The sequence below is a fragment of the Oryzias latipes genome, chromosome 7, assembly GCF_053564925.1.
Source record: "Oryzias latipes strain Hd-rR chromosome 7, Olatipes_Hd-rR_3.1".
Taxonomy (NCBI): Eukaryota; Metazoa; Chordata; class Actinopteri; order Beloniformes; family Adrianichthyidae; genus Oryzias; species Oryzias latipes.
The window spans coordinates 24,164,080-24,191,413 of record NC_136243.1 but is presented as its reverse complement, the minus strand read 5'-3'; the positions used below and the strand labels follow the sequence as shown (position 1 = coordinate 24,191,413).

Here is a 27,334-nt window from a genome sequence, read left to right as displayed (position 1 = left end):
AGAAGAATGTGTACACTTTCTTGTGTTTGTTTTATGCTCTGATTGTGACCCTAGCTCCATGTCTGCCTCTTCTGCCTGTGAGAAACAACACAGTCCTGTTGCTCTTCTGTCATCAGCAGGCCTCGCTGTCCCCTCCCATTACCACTGACAATTATTTATCTGTCATTCTTGACCTCAAAACAGCATAAACACTCACTGTCACCGTCCTTTACAAACTCACAGATGTCATACTTGCTGAGTCTTGCCCCACAAAATATTATTTGTACAAGCCTTGTACGTCAGACTTAAGACCTGATTTACTGAGATTCCTGATGAAAACCTCAAACGTGTGAGCAGAGAAAAATAAATGCTGTTAAATTAGGATTAGCACATAATCAAATTGCACAAAGGATAACAGGTGCTAATAGCAGCTTTTAAATCATAATTTAAAGTGTGCTATGGATTGCACACATTAAGTCAATGCCATAGAGTAGAGAAGATGGTCAAGGACTCCAATGCTGCTGAATCAAAACAAACGGTGTGCCGCCCCCGATGACTGTCTGGCATCTATTACAAGGCCCTGCAGTTTTCTGTGACACACGCTTTACTGTAGCCCAGACTCGACAGCCAGTCAGCCTGTGTCTGTGCTGATGATGGACAATGATGGCTTCAAAAGAAGGATCAAAGATGGAGCATAGGTGATGATGTCAGCTGCCCCAAAGCGCATCAAATGAAGCTTGGAGAAGGTTAAGAACAAAGGAGAGATGTGCAGCGGAGGAGACATTTGACTGAAATTAACGTCAACTTTAATCAGTACGACCAGTTCCACATCAGCCCTTGAGTCACCTGGAAATTCCAAGATCACAAAGCTCGAAATGCGATAGCCTTTGCCTCCCGCATTCCAAAAATTTTCAGATGAAAAGACAAGATGCGCCCTATGTTGTGCCAGTCTGCCTCTGTCTTTCAGAGGTACCAAATATAGATTTAAGGCAGAAGCTAAAACCCTGCTTAATTTTTGATAATGCTAAATAATCTATTTGCATCTTTTTCTTACGGTTGTAGGTGCATTCTGCTAGAAACTCCCTTTCTGCTTATTCAACAGAAGCAAACAAAATGGATTGTGTGAACTACTTTGCACATTTAACAGAAACGTTCTGGCTGGTAAATGAAGTGCAACCTTTATTGCATGTGCTGTCAAGTTTGCACATATTTTTAGCTCACAAACCTTTAGTAAATCAGGTCTTAAGTTATGCGTTACTTCTAAATCACTTAAAAGTCAAATGGGGACAAAAAACACATTGGAATGTCAAGAGTTAAAAGTCTATTCAAGCATCTTTTTGTCAAGTCTTACAATCCTTTATGTGCTGGTAAACATTCAGTTGTTCCATTATGGATTTATTATCATTTAATTGATTTAAGACAAAACAGTCACAGACAGTCGAAGTCAAGTGGAACGTGCCAGCTATGGGTTGTTTTATGCGCTTTTACTCCAGAGGTCCAAAGAAGGGAAAAAGAAGAATTCATGCTTGCAAGGCTGAATGAAAAAAGACAGAGATCAAGATCCTTCTGCCAGATGAGCATACATGTAGGTGCACGTCAATGTTTGAGTGCCAGTCTTTGCGAACATATATTCTCTAACTACACAAGAAACTAAAGTTCACTAACTGGATGTTTAGAAGCCAACCAGAGAATTATCTGGCGGATTAAAGAGGTGGTCATCTGCTGCCAGGTTTCAAACTTGTTTACCAACCAGCTTGTGTATATTCTGGAAAATTCTGTTTGAGGGTGTGTGTGTGCATGTTTGTGTAACGTCAGCGGTAGGTAGGGTATCAAAGGCAGACTATTTTCATCACATTCCAACCCATTATTTTTGCATTACACCTCCTCCCCTGGTGCTCATCTTTCTTCCCCCATCATTCAAAGAATCCACTATGTGTGTGTACATGCACGTGTCCACCAAACAGTCAGACTGGCAATTAAGTCTTCCTAGGCTTCTTAGAGGAGATCAAACCAGAATCTTTTGGGGGGTCTTTTAAGGCCTGCCGCTGTCATATTTCTTCACACAAGGGTGTCATTACCAACACATCCAATCTCTCATTGAAGGTAATGTTTCCCTTCTGGAAATTTGAAAACTCTTCCTCAAGTCTACCTTTTGTAACCTACTTCTACAATAATACCAACAAAAAAGTCAGTAAACCAAAAAGAAAGTCAAGAATATGTCAAGTATGAGCAAACAAGAAACACATGGACAAAAATAAAGAGTTACATAAGCCTAACAATCTAGTATGGAGACTTTTTTTACATGGGGCGAATGTGTTCTTGAATATCATATTTCAATCATGTTTGCAAAAGTTTGGGTGACCCACTTTTATTTTGTGTGATATTTAGTATATTCATCTTTCAAACCCATTGTACTCCAATCCACAGTGCTATAACAAAACTGCTCAAAGTGGAACCAAACATCTTAATCCATAGACAACAGAAATTTTACAGAACAAGCAACTGAGCAAAACTCACAATTTTCACCCAATGCTTTGCATATGTTGAAGTAACATTTGAAATCTCCTTGTTGTGCATACATTTGCATAAAGCTGCCACAAATCCAGAAAACATGGTGGAAGACTAAGGCACACAATTGAGTGTCATTTCTCAGTTACTAATCTCTCATAAAACTTTAGACTATTTACTGAAGCACACAGTTAGTTAAATAGTTACTTATGCAGTCAGAGAGGCCAATAATTATATTTAACAAACGAGTTTCAACTTTCCCAGCATTCCTCTGCATAACCAAACTACTAAAATGAAGCATAACACAAGCGTTTCCTGAAAGCAAATTAAACAGATCTTTATCTCAACCAACAGTCAAGTATGCATTTTTTTTAATGTTAAAGGGAAGCTAAAAAATTCACATATGATGATGGAAAAAGCAAGATAGAGTGAGCTTTTGTGCAAACTTCTCTTTTTTTTTTCTAACAATCATTTTAATGACCAGAAAATGGTTCAAAGAGCTCAGCAGCACACTCTTGTGGTTGCATGTTTTCAAATTGCTTGATGTTTTGTGGTTTAAAAATGGAAAAAACACGTGTTGCTTTGTGGTTTCTCTAATGAGCCACATCCCTACCTGAGAAAGAGTCTTAATGGGATGCTTCGTACCTCGGGGAGAACAGGACAGCTGTTTGGAGGTGGAATTCTGCAGCAGTCTGTAAAACTGTCGTTGATCCTAAATCTGTTAGGTTTTGCATGCCTGTCTGTGGAAGAGATAGACAGACGTTTATATTTTACTTGCCCTATGATTGACAGAACCTGAAGCTGGTTGGTGTAACATATAAATCACAGAAATGTTTTCTTTATGTCCTCTGACTCAAATGTTTATCAAAAAAAAACAAAGTGGGTAAGTGGAGGTGACACTTTGTACTGATATCTTTTAAACTTTGGTCTTCAGTGTGTCAGATGGAAAGAAAACCTATGTAAAATATTACTTATTTCTCTACTGTGTGCTGGGTTTCTGGATGAAATTGTGACGCCAATCTACCCCTGGTGATAAAGTGACAGAATGTCTCAGGGCATGTTTTTGGCTATTTTAAAAGTGGTGGTCTTTTATTTATGACTATGTTGATTTTAGTGAAAATAAAAATAAAAAAACCTGCATCGTTTACTAGGACAGTCTGCAGAGCGTCAGTAAATCATTAGAAAATCTCCTCTGAGCTGGGATGGGACTGTTGGGACGGAGTAAGCCCACCTCCATTTCCCATAATCTGTTTACATGCTCTCCCAGAGCTTACAGCCCCTCCAAAACCTAACATTACAGGTGCAACAAAAATGGCGAGCAATATCGGAGTTATCTAGCCATGCAAATGAGCTTAGATGAAGAAAACAAAGATGTACATGGATCTGGACGTCTACACGTGAATGCATCGAAATGGAGCAGAGCAGGGAGCTTGTGGTCTGATGATTGTAGCTACGTCACAGCTACAAGCTTTTTCAATGGCATTTATTCATCAATAATAATTGTGAAGAAATACTCAAAAATGCAATTGTAAGCTTAATTTTCTTGATATATCGCATCCATCGTGAGAAAAATGCCACAAGATCATGTTAAAAACACCAAAATGATCATTTTCATCAGAGTGGGTCTTTAGGTTATTGGTTTGCCAAGACTGCTCAAATCAACATGAACAGCTGTAACCAATTCATTTTCCCAACAACCATGTTTTCATCTCAGCCAGTGATTGTTAGCAGTGAGTCAACAACTGGGGACCCCTTAACAACACAGTTGAAAGTGTAATCTAAATAAAAGATGCCTGTTATTTAGCATCATTTTATTCTGTTATTGTTCCAGCTCAAGCCACAAAAGCATCATTGACTATCTAATCAATGAAAACACTTTAAAGATAAATTACTGATCCGTTTCATTACTGAAACTCCTCCATAAGTGTGACCCATGATCAGCTGCTTAACACACGAGTGACGAGAAATCACATTCATCCCTAATAAACTTGATGCACGTAAAACATGAATTTGACGAAGAACAAAATGTCAGAAGCTCTGACCAATTTGTGTCTGCACTGTGTAACTCTACCTCCATGCTGAAATTAACCGGTCATTCCTTCACACAAGGCAAAGCTGTGTAGGCAAAGAATTCACTCTGGACTTCACATGAGGGCAACAAGCAAACAATCTCACTGACAGATGAAATAGAGAGCTGTAAACACAAGTATGCCCCTGTGAAGCCAGGGAAACGGAAAAGAGTGGCAGTTTTACTTAAACACTTAAACTGGAATGTACAAAACATAACAATAATGATCAAAGCATTCAGTTATTGCTGAACCAGAAATGCTTTGAAATCATTTTTGACTTCAGCTCCCTGAATATAACATCGATAATATTTTATGTAAACTTCAACCTGTCTCTTGGATCTGATTCCCACCTGTTTGTTTAAAGAGATTTGCTCTTTATTTGATATACATTAGATATTTGGTATTTGTATATGTTCTTATTAACAGGTCACATTGCTTTGGTTTAACATTGACAGCCATTAATCCCAACGTTGTAGCTAATTACATATGATTTCACTTTGGTTTCTAAAGTTTTTGAGAAATTTGTTGCAGATCAGTTGTGTGGCTATTTAACTATTACTGATTTCCTTGAGGAGTTTCCGTCAGGATTTAGGTCATATCAAAGCACTGAAACAGCTCTGCTGAAGGTGATCATAGATGCAGACAGTGGACTTGTGTTTTGTTGGTCTTTTAAATCTCAGTGTGGCTTTTCACATATGAATATACTATTGCATTTGCTTTAAGGGATTCTATTTTTCTTTTACTAAACTCAGATACAACTCAGGTTTTTGGTCCTTGAACTCTAGTGAATCATTTAGTATGAATGTACCAGTGTATCAATGTCATTGGAACAAATTACATTATTTTGGTCACCAGTTCTGCTGTCAGTATTCTTGAAATCATTGTTAATGAGCATGTGACTTTTAACTTTCAAATCAATCAAATTTTTAAAAGTTTTTTTCTGTTACTGCCACATTTTAAAAGACCCACTCCAATCCTCTTTTGATCAAGCGTTCCCACAGTTGTCTTTTGATTATGACTATGCCATTTTTAGCCAAAATCTAAAAGACCTCTGTCATTTTTCTAGGACATACCGGTAGTTTGTGCAGAACAGCAGGAGTTCATCTGAAATTTGTCTCTGAGTTGTGGGCGGGAAATTGTTGAGGAGAAATGTTATCTTTCACTATTTCCTTAAACGTATTCTGTGGAAGCCACTTTGGGTTTCAGGTCTGTTTCTAATCCTCCATTTTGAAGGATTTCCTTTCCTTTCCACGGTCACCTTTTGCTGGTTTAGTAGGTCTACAGGGAATACACAAAAAAAAAAATCTTCAATGTTATTTGTTGGACACCTATAAGCCATTAACCCACAGTAAAGATAATCTTTATTTGAATGATTGAGATTCTAACAATTATATCTCTAGATCATAAAAATAGTTGAGATCTATCTGATATTTTTCATGACATTTTGAGACAACCTTAGTTGTGAACTGGCACTTTATAAATTAATTAAACTAAATTTCATTGAATTGAATTGATGTTAGCTAGATCTCATCCTGGTTTTGGCTTTGGAAAAAGCCTGGCAAGCCAATATAAATCCCACAAGAGTCACTCAGAATGTGGGCAACAGCCATTTCAAACTGTCAGACTGTGACTGAGGAACTGCCAGTGGTGTTTCGAGTGTCGAAAACTGTGAGCCAAAGGCGAAAAAGGACCCAGACGAGGTAGATTTTAGAGAAGAATCTCCCATGATTGGTTCTGTTTCTAAGTCATCTCACTAAATAAAACGTCCTCCTCCTAATATTTGCATAAGCCTAAGGCCAGGCTTTGCAGAGGAAGCTGTTACTTTGATGTTTCAATGCACCAAAAGTACCAGGAGGACTGAAATGAATCACAAACATACTGGAGATTTGTCACAGCACAAACTGCAAAGTTTTAAGAAAACATGCATTCCTCATTTGTTATTTTATTAATTCGGATCTCTTGCCATGCATTTGATATTATTGGCACATCTGGTTCAACATGAAGTGCATCATCAACAAAGACTGTAAAGATAGTATGCAGTGATGTATTTTCATTCCTTTGGCTAATGTGGAGGACAGGTGCAAGCTGCACAGCCCTGCAGAGAGGCAAGCTGCCAGCCTCGCTGTTTCCCTCCTTCTCTAAGCTCCGACTGCCAACAGTGCTGGCACATCTGCACTTGTCCGGCCTGGCTGGTGCCTCCTACTGCTCCAGTTGTTTTCCTGAATCGACCCAATGCCTCTGGAGAGGAAGGTTGAACACAATGTGGCACAACCTGCACAGCCTGTTGGATCCTCTTCAAAACATGAAAAGATTCTCCTCATCTAAAAAAAAGATTTTTCATCCCCTTATGCTGTGTGAAATTAACAGATACTGTTGCTTTCTCATGCAAGATTTCAAATTTCTTTTTTTTTTTTCAGGAGTAGATTGTGGCTGACAAAACTCTACAAATATTACTATGATTATTGAATGTTTGAGTATTTAAACAAATAGAGGGGATTTCAAAAAAAGGTAGGGACATTTTACAATGTAATATATTAAACTGTTCTCTTGCAGACTAAAAAGGAAGTTAAAAATATTGTAAACCAGAGGTCTTTTACATTGGATTTTCCTTTTGCGTACTGTTATAGAAAAAAAAATATTGTTTTTTTGTTTTTGTTTTGGGTACATTGTAAATTCTGAAATGTAAGCACTAAGACAAAAAATAGGCTAACAAATTGTAGTTTTGAAAATATTGTTTGTATAAGATTTTACCCTTATCTTGTATTTGCTGAGTGGAGACGGAAGAAGGAAAGTAACCAATGGTTAATTTATTTTGGTGCAACTTAGAGAATGATATATATTTTTTATGTTAGTCCCCTATTAATATATGACATTTGTAAGCCAACTTTCCTTTTAGTTGTTCTCCTCAGCATGTGCTCATAGAGAGCAGGCTTTGCCTTCTTTTATTTGGTTATATTTGCCAGTAACCCCGGTCCATAATTTTATTTATGACCTTCCACTATATAGTGTATGTCAATATTTAAATGAAAATTCTGAATAAAAATAATATTTTTGAGTAGGCTGCAAAGGTTATAAATGGCCTTCTCATGTATTTAGAAGATAACCTGTATTTTAGACCAGCACTGGCTTCAACAACAAGCTTGGCTGGAATGTCTCTTCATCTCAAACTTCCACTCAAGTTCACTCAAAGAAAAAAAAAATCACTATGATAAATTCAATATTCTTTTATTAATATATAGGCACTAAAAGCTCCAACTGTGTTTTCCCATTCAAATGCATTAATTTACACTCTCAAACATCTAACATTAATATTTCTCTTTTAATGCACAGCCCTACATGACCGTCTGCAAATAAGAAAACTGTGATATAAGATCACATTCTTAAACTTGATTTACCACTTTCTCCTGCATTATTTCTCTTTTCACACTGAATATTTCTGAAGACATGGTGTGCAGTAAGAGTATTTTTTAACAGTTTTCTAAAGAGAAACATTTAGGCAGCAGTTTTAAAAGACACAAACAAGAAACAGGAAATTTGACATTTCAACAACACCAGTAGTTCCTTTCTTTGGAACCTGAACATTTTTGTAATTTTACATTTTAAAGCATTTATTGTAAAATTGCTGTTTTGCTGAGGGAGATTTTTGTCCTCTAATTTTGCATCAATGAGCCAGAGACTGTTTGTGCAGCAGAACAATAAAATAAAGGCACAGACTAACATCCCTTTTTTACTTACTTTCATATTCATCTCAGTCTGCAACGAATCAGCAGCAGGTATGTGAGCCCTCACACACCTGCTGCTGATTAACTAATCAACAAACAAGAACAGAAAATGAACACAAATATAAAATAACCCATACATAAAACTTAAATAAAAAAAAACTGTGCTTATTATATACAATTAATTCTGTGACTGTCGATTTTCTATCTCATTATCCTGTAAAATCCTGCTAAAGAAATATTGGGAAATAGTAAAAAAATTATCCACTTTTCCCAATTAGTAACTCACTTTGCATTATAGTAATACAATATTATATTTAAAATGGTTCATCTTTATTTATTGAGCTATATTTTTCTCACTCATTCTTCATAGGTAACAAAAATAGTGCATTTTTTTGTTGATGGTGTGCCGACTTTTTTTGATGTATGAACTAAGTCATGCAATTTACTGATGACACTCTAATGTTTTGACTTTGCGTTTTGACTGCCCCACCCCCATCTCCCCCTTTCTAACCCCTCATTCCCCATCTCTAACGTCCCACTCCATCTCTATCTCTCTTCTTTTCTTCTGTCAGGGCCAACAAGGAATGCATACTAATGTAATTATCATACATAAAGATTAGCCTCAAATACAAAAAAGGTTTACAAAAATATACACTCTCTTTGTCTGAAGATCCATAAACCCTATTGTAACAGTAAAATCTGTCCAACACAAGAGGCCTTCAGCTCTGGTCTCCTTGCTCAGCTGTTGGACAGGACAAGTTAAAGAAAATGTTGTCACTTTACATTCAGTGTTATTTATGTGCTATTGCTTCTGTTGCCTTTGGCAACAAAATCCAGTCAATGTCAAAAGAAAACTCTTAAGGAGAGATTTATTTCATGGGGTAATTTAAGACGTGTACACTGGGAAAACTCACTTTTGCATCCGTCCCAAGAGCACACTTGTCCCTGGTGGGTCAGACTCTTTTTTTTTTTTTTTATTCTCAAAGGACAACTGCGCTCCTCACTCATGTCTTGTCCCTGAGCTCCATTTACTTCCTTAGAAATCAGGCTCTACTGGTGCAGCAGAGACATGTTGTGTTCCCCTCTCAGACAGTCTCTCTGTCTGCCTGCCAGACGCTGCTTGAGCCACTGCCGCTGCTCAGGTGTGGGCTCACCATGGAGCTGCAGGCACCACTGCAGAGCATGTTCAGCTTGGAATAACCCTTTCAGGCAAAACACACACATACTTGTAAAAAGAGGCAAACGCAGGGAGAACATTACTTCCTCTCTGCAAACAGCATTTCGGAAGATCTCATATAAAAACTGCATGATGGTTTTTAATTCCTTTTTTTTTTCAAATGAAATTGTCAAAACAGTAATGTTTATTGTTTAAGATTAGGAAATGCTAACTACTTTGTGAGATAAGACTCGAGGGCGGGACTGCATCAGCCACTAGCCAGGAGACACTAAACTCGCAGTGGGTTTTGGCGTGCATGAGCATGGTTTTGTGCACTCATAAATGTGTTTGCATTTCAATAATTTGGTTTGCTTAGTGGGAGAAGCTCTCATGCTGAACTAAAGGTAATGATGCAGTCCTTTTTTACCTCGGGGTCTGCAGATGTGCAGCAGAAGGCAGCTGAGCTTCAGCTGAGACAGCACTTTCACTTCAATTCAACAAAGTCAATCCCTCTATCCCTTCCTCTAATCCAAACTTTTCAGACTCTATCTAGTTCCATGGTATTCGTCCATGCAGCAGTCATATTATGCTCTGTGATCATTCTCAGATGGCGTTAAGCTTGTAGAAAATGCGAAGGTGTCAAATAAGGCTCACATTAGCATGTTAAAGTGTGGAGGCAGGTGGAAGTACATAGCAGTGGAGTGCAGAGCAAGAGAACGCAAGTAAATAAGCAGAAGAGCAGCTTACAGCAATCCCGAAAAGGAGAGGAGCACAGCTTTAAGTCTTGGAGGAATTTGAAAGCCACAAAAATCCAGTTGCGGATATTAAGAGGCTTAATCTAAGAGCTTGCCGAGGCTGAGTTTTGCTGTGTGGGCCCCATCACTATCATCCTTGACAGAGGTTAAAGAGGAGACATAGGGGAATAAGGAGGAGAAGAAGGCAGATTTGAGGAGAAAGGCAGTTGATTATCAATAAGACTGTTTTTTTTGTTTTGTTTTTTAAGACTGTTTATATAGGTTTTTGCAACAGAAATAATTGCAAGTTTAGTTAAGAATATGTTCTCTTTGTGTGTGAATCAAGTTCTGCCCTGTTAACCATGCTATATCTAGGCCTTGTTAATAAAAGCAACGGTTGGAGATGATCTAAAGCAGGGAGCATGTGTCGGGCATGAGCACAGGAATTAGAGATTCATGACTTATGATTCATTAAAACCATAATTAGGCTTAACTAAGTAATCCAACTGTAGTGCACAAGTCACAATGATATAGAGTGACGGGCTGAGCTGAAACTCATTAGGCTAAAGCTGCAGATGACTCCCAGAAGATATAAATGAAAACAAAGCAGACGGTTGGGCAGGTGGATAACAGGTTTTCTCTTTGCCTCTTTGACATTCTTTTGCTCTTTCTTGGCAATTGTGCTTCATGTGATGTGAATCCTACATAATGTCATATATTCTTTTTTGCAGACTTGTGCACTCATCAGAACAACTTTAAAGTCCTTGTTGCATGTTTTTCTCGTGCTTGCTTGAAAAGCTTGAAACTGTTTTTTTTTTGTTTTGTTTTTGGTACCCCGAGTCTTAATCTTGTAACAAAGAGTTTATCAAATTATTTCAAAGTATTTTTCCTTTGAAACAAGCTTTAATTATGTTTCCTTGGTAGAAAATTAAATAGAACTGTTGTGTCTGTCTTTCACTGCGTTTAGGAAGTATCAACAGGGCTGGTGCAGCAGTGCCAACATTCCTCCGGACCCCCACGGTGATCCAGCCCCTCCTGGACATGAAGCCGTTCCTGCAGTTCCCCATGGAAACGCCTCCTCCTCCACACAGCATGAACCTCTTCCACAACTTCAACACAGTAAGAGCGGATGCTGACACAAACATTCAGAACTTATTGCTACAGCGATGAAAAAAAAGGGATGTCCAAACGTTTCAAATGTATCATCCTGGATAGATTAAATATGCTATGACTTTACATTTCATCTGTTTCTGCATATTGAAACACTTAGGGGACACGGGACACTTAGGGTTATAAACAATCATAGTGACAGAGACTGCAGCACGACATTAACACACCCTGTGCCCTACTCTTGAAATCAAAGGTCACTAATTAAAGAGCAGCTCTGCGGCCAACTTTAGAGTAACATTCCTCAAGCATCATGGTCTTTGTGATGTGGTATATTTATTTTTTGGTTTGATGTTTTGTTAACAGAGAGATCTTTTTTGTTCCCTCTTCTCTGGACTCAAACAAGATGAACTTCTAGAGACATTTTCCATCACAGCAGCTCAGTATAAACCTCCACACAGTCAACAGCTCTCTCTTCAGTAACATGTATAACCAAACAATTAGTATGGACACTACACAGTCACTGCTATGCCTGAGCTCTGTCTCTATGTGTCATCTCAAATATTTGACTGGAGTGCTGGAAGGCAGCACACCATTTGCCTCTGACAAATTGTATATGTCTGCTATGTGCTTTTATCATTCTGGTCATGTCACTGTAGGCGCAGCAGCAGAAATGCAGACATTGGGACCATAAAGTCACTTTAATAGCCCACAGTGGGTATTGGTTTGAATGAAAGTCTTTTGCCTGCCAAACGGCACTCAGTCCAGCAGACTAAAATTATACAATCACTCTGCTACCACGCTTGCCTCTGTTAGCACTGATCCCTCTTTCTTGTTCTCTTCATTTTGTCTGCAGCAGTCCTTTAGGGTTTAGCTCTTCTCTTTTTGTAGCATCCCTCTGCTCCTCATCCTTAACAAAAGGTTAACTATGTCTCGGGTTCCACAGGGATACTGTGATCGTTAATAGATGTTGTTGCTGATGGCTGAGCAGCAAGAATGTGTTTTACAGCCATGTGGCCAGGAGATGGGGCCAAGAGAGAGGTTTGGAGGACAGACTGACCTTACAGATTTCCTATATGTACTGGTCCATAAAGCAGAGGCAATGCTTCTGCTGTACTGTCCTGAAATCAAACTGTTGTTTGATTTAAAAGGCTAAAAGAAGATCATTCGTAAACCACTTAGCAGAACTGTAGCCAGTGTTTGTGATCCTGGGATGGCAGAACATATCAATTTGGTTGTTTTAGTTTTAACCGTTTTCTGCTCTGTCACTGGCATTGCTGTATCAGAGGCTTCTCTCTGCATGCGTTCAGATAAACACACTCTTTTTAATTAGGTCACTGTATCATTGAAATGGGAATTGTTAGTGCACTGAGCTGGCAGCTGGTTGATCGTTTTTCCCCTTTAATCAGCGATGTGCTAAGTTTGTTCAGTCTTTATGAGAATCTATTTTACATAAAGGGCTTTTAGCCCAATAACAAAGAAGTGGCCTCTTTCAAAGCCATAAGCAGCCTTAATGACACTCAAATGGTATTTGTTCTTTTCCTGCTTGCCTCTCTCAATGTGCCTGTAGACAAGTGACAATACTGAATTGTTGATCCGCAGACGAGAGGATGTCCAGACAGACACATGTATTTTGTACACCAAGTAAGGCCACTTTAGCACAGGTTGCTTCGTTCTGAAGATGTACAATCTCACGGAGGTCTCCCTGATTCTTAACATGACTTGTGGTGAAGCCCTGATCATCTGACTCAAGTCTCAGAGAAAACATTTGCGTCAATTTATAGTTACAGTGTTTTTTTATGTGCTTTAAACAGCATTTTTGTTCAGTGAGATGAAAACATCTCAATTAATCTGATGGAAAAACATAAGTCACTGCTTAAAATCATCTTCTGTGTTCAGTTTTTGCCCAAAGACACTGAAATCTTGAAGAGCTGAACATCACAAACGTCACAAACATGAGCACTTACTGTACTCTTCCTAAAGAAATTCCTCTGAGGAGTTCGTGAATGGGTTGACATCATGTCTGTAATGGTCATTTGTCTTGGACCATGCAGTAGCGTGAAGGTCATTTCACTGTTCTTGTGAAACAACAAGATCGTTTTTTGGTTTGTGATAAATGCTTGGAATGTGGACGTTTGCATTGAAGAGAAGTGAAAATACTCATTTCTGGAATTAAAATCTTTTATCAGATGCTGACATAAAACAAACAAAAACACCAACTGTCTTGTATTGGAAGGATGCTTGGAGCCACAAATACGAACTGCTTTGCAGCTTTTCTTGTTCAACTTAAAAACGTGGCTTTAGCACAGCAGAGGCTGTGTGAACAAACTTTATTTTCCTTATAATTAGGAGAGAATGAAAGATTTGACTCCTAACAGATCTGGTTTATTTTAGAAAGTGGAGAACATTTAGATTAAAAAAGCACCTTGGTAGATTTAGTCAGTGTACATGAGGAGAAAGGAAGAGAGTATAGAGAGAAGGGGAGGAGAAAAGTGGGAGAGAAGGGAATAAAGGGAAGCGAGAGGCAGGAAGAGGAAAAGAAGTAAAGGAGGGGAGAGGAGGAGACTGAACAGAAGGGACAGGCACTTGTTAGGTCCTGCACTCTATAAAGAGAGGGAGAGATTTTGTTCTTGTTTTGAACAAGAAAACAAGAAAACTATATCTTACTTGGCAATGAGACATATTGCATGAGCTTTATTTTTTGCATTTAACACTGACAAACTGGTGGACTCAATGGGTGAGGAAGGTGCACCACATACCCTCACCTTCAATCAGGCTGAGACCCAGACACTCTCAGGAGGATCAATGCAGCTTCAAGCTTCTGCTGACACAGAGGAGACAAGGGTGAGTACCACAACACAGAGTTTCTCCCCTCTTTTCCTTTTTTTGTGGTCACCCATCCTAATCCGGGAATAACTCAAAAGTACTCCAGGAGTTGTACTTCAAAGGCTGCTTTGAATTGGCATATATTACTTAGTCTGCCAGAAGGATTCTACTGAGAGTGCAGAGCAGTGCACTCTTATTGTGTCAGGAGGAGGTTGATCAAACATGGAAAAGAGCACTGATGAAACTATCCAGAGGACAAAGACTAAAGTGAGAGGTTTTAATATATGCATCTATTGACCGTGTGAGGCTGTTGACATGATCACTTCCTGACGACGGAGTCTGTGGTTTTCCTCAGATGTGGCACATTTCCATTTAAATATTTTGCCCACCAGGTCAGGCTAGCTCTCTTTTTAAGGTTTTGGTGTATCACCACACATTTCTTGTGAAAACAAGACAAAGCAAAAAGCACAATTACCGACTTAAGCTGAAGTGTGAGTTTTGGAAAATCCCTGTGCAGTCACAGAGCTCCACTCCGGTTTCATGAGAACATGTTTTTGGAGCGCATTAGAGAAAGAGGTTACGTGAGCTGCTTTCCAAAAAGCTTGTTGGCAGCTGGGTTTTTGACAAGTGGATGAACCAGAGCTGACTCACGCCCAGCACACTGGGCCGACTGGCCGGAGAGAAACCCCATGATTCATGCCTGACATTCACTCTACACCAGGCCTGTTCAGTTTCAAATTAAACTTGAGCAAGAAAGCAGAGGTTCGCATTCTGACTCTGGGAGCTTTGATCTGAAGGAACACTTGACAAAACCTGCTGGAAGTTTTGCTGTGACTTAAAAGTGACACAAACAAATATTTTCTTGTTTGTTTTCTGGTGATGTAGTATTTACCAGGGCAAGAAATCTTTAATTTTGTTATTTATCAATTTGCCAAAAGAAGCAATAAAGTAGCTTTGTCTGTTTGCAAGGAAGAGAAAACAATGAGTTGTGAAACTTTGGGAAAAGAGCCAAAATAAGATAAGAATGAGCAATGTGAGGATGTCCAGTCAGTCTTATTTTCCTCTATTTATTTCCCATTTTTCATCCTTTTTTTTCTATATCTTTTCCAGTTAATCTTTATCCACTGTGTCTATCAGTCTAGGTACGTTACAGTACTTCAGAATAATGCAAAAATTATTTTTAGCTTAGGAATTAGGACTTTTTTCGTACTTGTAACTTTCGTTTTGTACCACTAGCTTATGTTTTGTAAGTTATCCTGTTGAGACCTGGCGTCCACATACGAGGAAATCACATTGTGGGTTTTATTACGACTGTAATCATCTGATAAAGACCTGTGACTGAAATAAAAAAGGCATATTAAACAAGAGCTTGGATCTCAAGAGGTGATGTTTTGTAACTTACACACATTTTAAAAATACAAAACAAAACCGTCATAATTTTTTTTTTACCATATTTGGGATGCATGGGTTTGTTTTGTACCTGTAGCCTGGAACATGAAACTTGGAATTTGTATTTTCAAAATGTGTGCAAGTTACAAAACATAACTTACAAATACAAAATGTAAGCTACAGGTACAAAACAGAAGTTTCAAATACAAAACTGAAGTCCCAATTCTAGTTTTATAAAATCAAATAGATATAGTCATGCAAGCTAAATAAACCCTTTTCCTAAATCAGTGCTTTTGCCTTTGCATTGAGACTTCCTTTCTATTTTTTTCAATGCATTTGTTTATTTTGAACTGATCAAATAAAAATAAAAGATCATAAACAGGAGTATAACAATTAATGACAATATTGCAAAGTTCAAAAAGGGCTTTTGATCATGTGTAACAAATTATTGAGTCTAAGCCCTTTAAATCATGCAGTTAAAAGTCAAATGAATTCTTCATGAAAATATTAATGTGGGGGAAAATGGGGCACATTGCTGCCTCTATGTCACAATTTATTTTCTTTGAAGCTTAAGTAAGCACAAAATGTCAGCTGTAACAGATGAACAGGGAAAAGCTGTGTGATGACAAACTGAGGATGCTACATGTCCAACTTAATAACTCCAAGTAAATCATAGACTAATCAATTCTCCTCCCATGTTTTTTTAAAGTCTTGTTAAAAAGCCTATTTAAAGCCTAGCGTGAAGCCATTCAAACTTACCAACTCGTTGTTTTTATCCGATGGGAGTTTTTGTTGTTCTGCCTCCGAGAATGCATCAACCTCCCTCATTATTTGTTTTCTTTAATTAAAATATTTTTCTATTTTCGGTTCTGTTTTTTCTTTCTGTCACTCCTCATGTAATGGGGTCATTTATATCTTTGATGGGACTGTGGCTGTTGGGTGGCACTCTGTGAGATAAGGAAAGCTTGGCAGTCAGCCTCACAGAAGGCAGTAATGAACTAAACTTTTGTTTTTCAAAGACTGTTGAAGAACTGTACTGAGCATTCATTCTCTCATGACCTCTTTAGCTAAAACACCATGCATCAAAGCGTATCAGTCCTGCCAGCCAGAAGTTTATTGTTCCCTTTTTTATTGCTCCTGCACTCCTAGACATTCATTTTTATAAGTGTTGCTTGCTTCGACTGCAAAGACGAATTGTCTCCAATGGAAATCTTCATCATCCATTGAGTCCAAATTAATTCTAAGGTAAACTTACCACGATTCCTGGATAAATTTAGCTTCAAACACAGATAAACAATTGGAAAGGAGCCATTTTACTTCAAACCACACTGGGTCTTTTGTGTCTAGGCTAGATTTATGAAGGGATTATACAATGACATGTACGATGTGCTGCTAAGTGAGTTAGTTAAATTTATACAAGGTGCTTAACACCAGACGAATGATTGACATCCAGCCTCAAACAATACCCACAAGGACAGCGGGAAGCTGCAGCTTGTCCAAGATCACAGTCATAACTTTTGGTTAGAGTGTCAACACTTCAGCTTTACACAAACCTACACATTCAGCGAAGCTTGGGAAAATACTGTAAACATTCATGTCAGACTCCGGGAAGGATGTGAATTTAAGAGTCCAAACTTTATGAGATGTACAGCTCACTTATCTTTTCCCTGTTATTTTTGTATCTTCATCTGTCAGATGGACCCTGTGCAGAAAGCTGTCATCAACCACACCTTTGGAGTTCCTCTGGTAAAGACCAAACGACCCGTCATCTCTTGCAACGTCTGCCAGATCCGCTTCAACTCTGAGGTACAGGAACATGAATCAAAAACAATCATACGCAGAATTACTCCCATTTGCTTGACGTTGTTTCAATGGATATAAATCTACTAGAAGGAAGTGTGTTCCTCTGTGTTTACCCTAAGGCAGAATGACAAGCAGAGAATGTGGTGCATGTTTTCCTCTTTGTTTCCTCTGGATTTTTTTTTTTCTTAGACTCCACTGGAATTTGTATCAAGGCAGCTCAAAGTGCAGCTGGGTCAGCTGCGATAACTTTCAGTTAGATGGTAAACATGAACATCTTTAGAGAAACACATCTCGAGGAAATAATCATTTTAAGAGTCTCTGTTGGGGTTTTTTAGTTTGTTATTAAAAAAATCATCTGTTCCTCCACTTGGATTTCTTTGTGTAAAAGGTTTATGTCATCCAGAAAAAAAAAGTTCAAGTATTCATAACTGAGGAGTCACACACAAAAACAAAAATGGCTCAAAAGTATTAAATTTGGAGCCATTTCAAAACCCCTCTTCTCTTTGTTCCAAAGACAGACAGGATGGACACATGGCAACATCAGCTCTAAATGTCATGTGTGCAGTGTATAATTTGGCTGTGATTCTCTTAGGTCCAGAATTCAAAGCCGGGGCATGCATTTATCTACATTACACAACATTAAGGAGTGGATCGGTGCTATATATAGTCTTCAGAGCTACAATCATGGTTTCTGTGGGGCCAGGGAGCTGCAGGGCTGTAATCTTCTCTTTGGAGAGTTCTCTGGGTTGTATCTTTACAGGCTGCAGGAAACGGTTAAACAGAAATGTTTATATATAAAATACTTTGAGCCCCACTGCTAGAAATAAAGTACCAACTTCTTTAGTTTATTCGTCTTGCAAGTACAAATGATCAAAGTGTTGGAAAATGTTGAAAAGTAATTCATTTTAAGTCCAAAGTATACAAATAAGTCACACATATATTACTTCTTTCCAAAAAGAATTTACGTTAAAGGAGCACAGTAATTTAAATCAAAGTTTGAAGGTATTTAATTGGATGCCCAGCCTTGCTGTGTCACTTCTTATCAACACCTCATTATTTCAGCACAGTTTCCTGATAATAAAGTCAAATTCTACTCATCTTTATCTCAAGCAGACTTTATATTGTGCTACTGTTTCTGGATCTCATGAAGCAAACCTATAATTATGATTTTTTTTAAATCCACACCCTCTGGGGCAAATGGGTGGATTGGAGTGTGGTGGAGACTTTCAATGTCCTCAGCCAATGGCAGCAACTTTAAAAAGAAATATCTGTTAAATTTCAGTTTCATCATTCTTAAACTGATTCCTTTTGAATTAAAGAAAGACGGTTTGAAAATAATAACTCAAACTTTTTCAGATCATGCTGTGTTATGGAAAGAGGGAGAGATCAGATCTGTTCTGTTCCACCAATATAATCTTCTTCAACACTTTATGGGGTCAAGCAATTGTATTTACTTTGTGTGCTTTGTTACTAAGAGGCTGCAGGGAAAAAGAAATGCGATTTAATGTGGTTAATTATGTTGAGGAAATGAAAGCAAAATGACAAACACAAAAAAACTATTCAAAGTTAAATCAGTATAAACATTGATTTAAATAAAAAAGAACCTTGGTTTCTTTATCACAAATGTTTAATGGATGAAATCTTCACTCCAAAGAACTTTGAGGTGCATATGCTGTTTCTGGGACATGTTTAGACTTTGTCCTTTACCAGGTTGTTTTGTTGTTGTTTGTGCGTTGACACACTTGCTGAAAATCTACGTTTTGTCTTTACCATCTAGCTTTGCCCTTTAGTGCTGTAGCTTTGTCCTTCCAGCTGTGTCTGTCCTTTTCCTCAGTCTGTATCTTCCTTAGCACCATCTTCGTCATTCTGCTATCTGTCTGCCTCTCTCTCTTACTGCATTATTTACATCATGAAAATGCCTAAATTTGCCTGCCACTAGCTTTTGTAAGATGCATTCATCAAGGGCATGGATTAGTGTCTTCCTCTGATGGGCCCCAGTGAATCCTGGGAAATTGGTGGAAAGGGACTTGGAGGGGGAGGACAGGAGATGATGAGAGGGGGGATTTGTGCCCTCTTTTTCCCCTGCTGTGCGGTTGTGCAACGTGCTACAGCTGTTTTATGCAGAATAACCTTGGCGTACTGCATCAGTGGCATCAGGGGCTCGGTGAAGCTGCATTGAACGACGTCACAGCCGCTGCAGCAGAGCAGGCTGATGCATATCGTATTGTTCTTTCTCCCGCTCTCTTCTCTTCTTTCCTTTTCTTTGAGTTTGCTTCTCGATTGTTCCCCTTTTCTTTCACTTTGTCTCAGCTGAAGATCCATTTTCACACTTTGTTTGAGTGCTAAAAGATTCCCTTGAGGGTGATGAATGAGTTTTTCCATCTGCAGTCTTTTAGACATTGCAACACAGTCATGTTCTGGGCTCTCTGATAAATTTGCTCTTTTTTACATAAACCCCGTTCCCCGTGCAGCTTTTCGAAACAGTTTTTTTAAGTTTCCTGAGTGGGCACATAGTGTGTTTCTTCCTCATCCTTCCATCCAACCTCACAAAACAACCCGTTTGGCACTTGATTCCCTTCAGCAGTGAAGGTAATGTGAAGAGATTCCGCGGCTGCCATGTCACGCATTACTGTCTCTCTGTTTTCCCCCATTCAGCTGGGAAATTCTCTCAGAAGTCCTGAAACTCTGTTCCCTGCAGCTCCCCTAAACTTGGTCTGCAGGCTTTGCAGAAGACAGTTCTGTAAAGCTGCTTTGATGGAGAAAAATTATCAGCGTGATTTAGCAAAGTGGGATTCTCTGACAGGCTGCAGGCTGTGCTTTAAGTTCTCCGTGACAGCCCAGGCCATTACACATGCATTCACAGATACCAACATGAGGAAAGCACGAACAACTGAGCACAGTAACATTACTCATCACCCCCTGCCTGCTCTGCTAAGCTACATGATCTTCACATGTGAGCTCTTGATCAGTGTGATGTTCCAGGTGTCAGTCAAACTGTCCAGACCTTCAGTACTCAATGTTACTGCAGTGTGTTTTTTTGTTTTGTGGTGTTGTGGACTGTGTGTGGCTGGTCAAAATAGACAGAAAGCACATTTCCCTCAGTCCTAAACAGTTTCTATCCATCAGCTTATAAAATTGTTGCAACTAATCATGACTTAGAAAGCTAAACAGCAACACAGATCATGGCACTCCTGTGCATGAGTCAAGTTTGGTGCAGACAGAAAGAGTCTGCGCCTGCATGGAAGCTGTCTTTTGTTATCGAAGGGCACATTAACTAAAGTGTGTTTGTTTACTGCCACCCTCTGTGAAAGCTGGACTTCAGAGGACAGCTTAGTACGAGGGCCCTGCAACTCATTTAGTGCTGCTTCTGACTCACATACCTCTGTGCAAAGACACAGCAGATCCCACCAATGTCATAGTGGTCTCTTGACAGATGACTCTGAACAAACACATCATGAAGCAGTTTGTCTGTCATCAAGAGATTAGCTTCACCAGCATACATCTCTGCATCTCTTTATTTGCTGGAAAGCAGAACCTCCAGTCTTAATGTTTTCATCCTGGTGCATAGACTGTTCTACTGACTTTTACCTTTTTTTTCACAATTTGACCAAACAAAATCAAAAACATACATTTTCTTATCTGAAAATGATTGCATTACCATGCATCAACTAGCTCCAAATTAATGTGTACTGTTGTCACAGAACATCTTTTAGGGAAAAAAAAAGCCTTAAGTCTGGAAAAGAGAATTGGGTCTTCAAGCACATGGGGTATCATAATGACTCTGAGTTCAAATCCTGTTAGCACGTCTATCAGAAACACTTTTATCATGAAAGTTGAGTGCTGTTGGGGTTTTCTAGATTTTTTTAAAGAGCAGAAATTGTTTGGTGGAGCATCAACATTCTTTGAATATTGGCTAATAGGCTTGTCTGATTTCCTCTAGCAGTGAAGACGCATGCAAACAATAAAAGAGGTTTTTGGAGAAAACCATTAAATATAGACATTAAAAAAATATGCATCTTTACTATGGAACATTCTAACAAAGTAACCTCAAACATTAAATCTAAGTTGTTTTCTGTTTACTTATCACCACATTAAAGTTAACTTATGGTTATGTTCTTGGGTGTCCTTTTGCCTGCATCCAGACATGAATTCTAATAAGAATGTGTAGAGGAAATCAAAGATCAGAGTGTTGGCAAAGAGATGTTCTTTTTTAACAAACAGATGGAAATAGTTAAATGGAGAAGGATTCCAAAATCTGAGAGCATGTAAAGAACTTGTAAGCAATCATGAAGATTGATTGTTGTGACAATACAAAAAAAACGTTGATTAAGTTTCCAAAGCAGTGATTTTCATCCTCTTAAACAACATTTTTTCAATGGATCTTAGCATAGAATAAAACGGTAGAATAAACAACCTTGCATGATCGGCATGACTGTATTTGTTTTCTGGCATAACTGTTCTTGTTCTTTCCTTCCCAGAGCCAGGCAGAGGCCCACTACAAAGGAAACCGCCATGCCAGGAGAGTGAAAGGCATCGAGACCTCCAAGAGCCGTCCGCAAGAGAGGGACAAGCTTCACAGTCTACCCCCCACTTCATCCCCATCTCCCCCTGGAGCCCCTGGAAGTGCTACAGACAGTGAACCCAGCAAAGGGGGTAAGTGAAATCACTGCAGGAGGTGGAGACAATATATATATGTATATATATAAATATGAAAGTGTTTGTTTGAGTTGAGTTGTAGAAACAAAAGTCTCATTTCTCACAGGAAGTTTACAGTTTAGTTGAAAAAAAATGAAAGCCACTCCGGGTTAATAAAAGCCTGTAATCACAGCAGCTGGATTACAGGCTGTGAGCCAGGAGCTGTGGGAAAAATGCTCTCTGTGTGGTCTGTAGCAACAAGAAATGCCATTTGTTTTTGTAGAGAATCTAATATTTCTGCGTTTAAATTGTTGTGAATCAGGAGCAGATAAAAAAAATACCATTGGAAAAAGCTTGTAGTTGTTATGTAAAAACTAGTCGGCAGGCCACAAGCTCCCTGCTCTGCTCCATTCCGACCTGACGTTTTGTCTTCCTCTTCCGAACTGGAATCTGGCTCAGAACTGTATGGCTGGATACCTCCAATATTCCTTGCCTTTTTTTTCTTTTCGCTCTGCTAATGTTCGGCTGGGCACATGAGGGGCCAGTGGGAGAGTAAACAGATGGATAATGGGAAGTTGGAGCGACGTTGCTCTGCGCCAACAGACAAAATTCTTTTTCTTTTTTTTTTATTCTGGCTACAAACAACATACTTATAATTAAAAGACCACTGTGAACGCTTTTAAATAGATCTTCAGATGATCGGAGTGGGACATGAAGGGTTCCATACAACAGTCAAATGGAAAACAGCCTGAGTGTCTGACTAGTTAGACAGGTTGTGGGTAAAAAAGAACCTTTGTGTGTCTGTGTGTGAATGTGTGTTTTTTAAACTGGCCTGCTTCTTGATACCATGTAATTTGCCAGAGAGCCAGAACAAACAACAAGTCTCCCCATGGTGTTAATGAGTATTTAGACTAGACAAAATAAAGATGACACCAGTGAGGAACAGTCTGATAAACCTGACTGGAAGCCAGATTTGGAAAAGATGTAGACAACAGCTGAACTGATTTTCTTTTAGAGTGAGCTAATTGGTCAGAAAGAATCTAAAAAATTTCAAGCTTCAGACTCTTCAGCTGTAGCCTTGTTGTCTTCCGTCAAATAAGCTGAATGAACTCGTCAGACGCTTGTACTGGAGTCCATTATTTTCAGTTTGGGTGCATCTTTTGTCCTCTCTCTTCGTAGAACAATTCTATCCACTTACTGTTACTGTTACTGTTTTTACATCAAACACCAGAGAATAAATGGATCAGCCATGTTAAGGTGACATTTACAAAGGCTTTTGTGGCTGGCTGAACGCCTGACATTTACATCATATCGATAAGACGCCAAAAAGCAAACAACATGTATTAAAGGCAGCATTTCTCTGGTTTTCTCTCTAGAAATGTATTTCTACTTTCCCTATTTTGAAGCCCAGTCCTTAAAGCCCCACTCCAATGAAAATTATGTTTTTAGTGTATTTAACAGGTCCTTGTAGCATTTTTCATGATATAAAATATTTATAAACAAAATTCAGCTTAAAATTGCATTTCTGCGTATTTCTTTATTCAAATCAGTGTGAATCAGGAGCAGACCGAAAAGGCCCATCGGAAAAAGCCTGTAAAAGTGACATAGGTACTGCAGGCGGTAAGCCACGAGCTCCCTGCTCCGCTCTATTCTGATGCATCCACTTGGTTGGTATTGTGAGGGGCTGTAAGCTAGTGGGAGAGCCTGTAAACAGATGGATGACGGGAAGTAGGAGTGGGCTTAAAACTTAAAGGCAAATTTCTAATGTACATGTGCCGCTCTGCAGAAACTATGTCCAAGAAAACAGCAGTTGCTTTTTTAAAATTTTGGCTAAAAACAGCATAATCATGATTAAAAGCCCACTGGGAACGCTTTTAAAATAGATCAAAAGATGATTGGAGTGGGACTTTAATCAGTCTATGTTTGTGTATCTTCCTGACACAAACTCCAAGAACATCAGGAGCCCAAAACAAGCCTGCCATGAAAAAGATCTGAAAGTAGAAACATGTGAAAGAATGCCTTTTTCCATCCAGGCCTCTTTCTCGTGACCCTGGAACCTTTCCTCCTCCTGATTTTGCTGCATGGTTGCTTGTGTGCACACCCGTTTGTGTGTGCTCGTGCGCATGTTCTCAGTATGATCTTCAGCTCCACTGTAGGGAATCAGATCACTGAGAGCACACAGCTGTGTGTTTTCTCGTCTGGGGAAAGAATAGTCTGGGGGACAGATACTATGAGGTTTGGACTTTACCGCCTAAGGCGTACTTCTCTGGGGTGTTTACCATGAATGTGACAAAGACACATTGGGTTACATGAATAATTCACTATACAAACAGTGTGGTTTAGCCCACTCAAAATACACTAGAAGAAGTAAGTTTCCCACACAAAGTAAACACCAGCAGCTGATAATTCCTGTAGGTGGTTTTGGTGATTTCTGATTTTATGCAACAAGACTTCTGAGATATTCAGATATTTTGCAGAGTGTCATTGTTATAGTGACCTTGATATTTTATGGTCTATCACTTCTCATTAGGATAATAAATGTAGTCAGAAGTGATAAGCATAAATGTGACATATTGAGACCAAGCTAAAGGCTGATAAAGTAAAAGGCTATGGCTTGCTGTCTGTCAGCTCTGTGGTATTCAGGAATTTTACAGCCCTCAAACAGTTAGTGGTTACTGTTGCCCCGAAAGAGAAGGTGGTGTGATGAGGGTTTGGCTAGGCCTGCGGTTAGTCAGTTGGACAGCTGTTATATTGGAGAGAAACTGTTCCACCCTCCCTCATTCCCTTGTTCTCTATCCCTATGTTGCCTGACACTCCCACTCTAATGAAGGGCCCTGTTAAAACCATGCAGATATAATAGCACTGTGTAGTCCACACAAACACTCATGGGCAAGCACACACCCAAGGTCAATTAAACAGATGACTTTCATGTGAGAGCTTGAGTTGCATGGCTGTGGACCAAGCATTGGATCAGATTACACAGAGCTGGTGCTCCTTTTTTTGCTGTATTTATGGGTGGTCTTAACATTCTCTGGGTATTTGCTAAATCATTATTTCTGCCATGAATTATTTTAGAATTCTCCATGAGACAATGATGCCTGACAAAACATTATCTGCATGACTGTGCACGTCAGGGTTAGAGCACAGGCCGGGATGAGAATAGCAGCCAAATACATTATAAATGTAAGAACAGCATTGGGTTTCGTGGATCTTTAATCATTAAAATTGGGCATAGTGGACAGACGAACGGCAGACAGAGACATTCTGCTTTATACCCACACACACATAGAAAGGATCTCATCGTCAAACTATCATCTGCCGTGTAATCATATCCCTGATTAGCCTCTTAGCATTTTTCCTTCAACAGAAGGTCATGTAATCTATTTACTTTTATGCAGCATACATTATTACAGCAAACCCCTGCATGTTCTGTGTTGGATTTAGTTATATATGCATGAATTTTAAAATTACATTTAAGAACTTTTAGGGAATAATAAGGAATAGTAAAGGATGCCTTCTCTTGCAGAAAACTTCGGTAGTTCTTGTTGTGCTGAACATGTTTTACCTTGGAAAGTAGACTTCACAGGATGTAGCTTTAATTTGCTGAAGTGGATGAAGGAAGTATATACACACCAGGCCACAATGTAAAGCATCTGGATTGAGTTTTCTCCTGCTGACCTTTCTCAATGAATAATACCTTCTTCTGTTTGACTATGAGGTCAGCTAGCAGCCAAAGCAGCCAGCTAGCTCCTTTTTCAATGATTCATAGGACTTACAGAACGGTCATGTGGGAGAGTACCTACGTTTACAGAATCTGAAGGCATGAAATGTCAGCATGATATCTCCGATCTCTCATGGATTTCCCTGATATTGGTCCTGAAATGATTCATGACCAAATTCTTTGGTATATGTCATATGTAATTGTAAGCTAAATCACATTTTTTGCATGATGGGGAGTCTTGTTTACAGTGCAAGAGTGAAAAGAACTGCCATGTGTATTATTCTGGCTATTTGCTGTTGGGAGAACAAGTTCTGCAGTTTCTCAGCCTCCTGAAAACTGTCATATTATGAGTCAAAAAGTCATGGTGCATGTAACGTGAAACAGCTCTTTGATCTAATGAACTCCTTTATGCTGCATGGTATCAGAAAAAAAAATATTCTTTTGGTTTTTATCCCAACATCTGTTTGACAAATGCTCCTAACAGCCACTAGATCTGCAGTGGAAACTTCCAAAATGCTGAGAAAAGGAATTTTCACTTTGGAAAGCAGTGGAATGGAAAGCACGCACAATGGCATCTTCAGCACAGATGATGTGAAGGAGAAAGCAGTCCAAAAATAAAGGACGCCAAATGTAAAAGTTCAGCGAGTTAATATTAGCTCACAGTTTCATCAGATTTACCCAACTATTCTCACATTTGCCACATTTTTGATCACAGTTAAATCTGAAATTACTGCAAATAAAAGTGAAAAATGTTAAACGTAAGAGAGTTGACTTAAATCAATATATTTAAATATGTTTATGTCCCAATGTTGAAACATTGAAAAGTACTATTTCTATTAATTAATTACACTTATAATCCCTTTTAAACTTTACATGTCGTATTTATACTTCATATGCAAATGAAATATTATTTTATGTTTATTATTTATCTTTGACACTGAATTGAAAATTTCAATTTAGAGTACACAATTATATTAACATCAAACATTCACTTTTAGAATTATAACATTAAATACATTTCTGAAAATAATCTGATTTACCAGCTCGATTTGATTTTAACATTTAGACTTAACATAAAACATTTAAGTTACAGATCAACATTTAAACAAATGTATCTAACTTTAGATTTAGAATAACAGTTCATCATACACTTAGATTCATTATACAGGTGTATATCTAAAGGTTTTAATTTATATTTAGAAGTTACATTTAGATTTATAAGAAATATATATATATATATATATATATATATATATATTTATTTATTTTCTTTCATTCAACATAAAGATTTACATATACATTTAATATTTTTGTTCAACCCTTTATATCATATGTTGCTAAATTGCAACAAATTAATATGTCCAGGACTCAACTTAATTTAGTGTCACCTTGAACTTAAAAAAACATTAAAAGATATTTTTGTATATAATTGGAAATAAATACAGGCATAATTGGGTTAATATATATGTTAACATGTCTTCTTACCATTTAAATCAACATGCTTTTAACTAACAGATAATATTGTTTTTAATCAGTCTGTCCTAAATTTGATTAAAAAAAATAGAGCAAATGTGAGAAAAGATGGTTCATCAGATCAAACTCTGAGTTAGTTGTAATTAGTTGAGTTATCACAAACAAAATACAGACATTGTCTCATAACATATAAAACAACCAATTTGAAAACA

General features: G+C 38.3%; 1 protein-coding gene across 5 annotated transcripts in view; it reads left to right on the top strand.

Annotated features, from left to right (window-relative positions):
• znf385a (zinc finger protein 385A) overlaps window positions 1-27,334 on the top strand; it is a 67,373-nt gene that overhangs the window by 28,482 nt on the left and 11,557 nt on the right. For 4 of the 5 annotated variants that reach the window (XM_011477078.4, XM_004070698.5, XM_020704641.3 and 1 more), the window contains exons 2-4: window positions 11,136-11,287; window positions 17,186-17,296; window positions 21,772-21,946. In XM_011477078.4, coding sequence (XP_011475380.1) covers window positions 11,136-11,287; window positions 17,186-17,296; window positions 21,772-21,946 — 438 coding nt within the window. Of the gene's footprint in view, window positions 1-11,135; window positions 11,288-13,865; window positions 14,120-17,185; window positions 17,297-21,771; window positions 21,947-27,334 lie in introns of those variants that run through there. The other variant, XM_011477079.4, reaches the window with a different exon arrangement.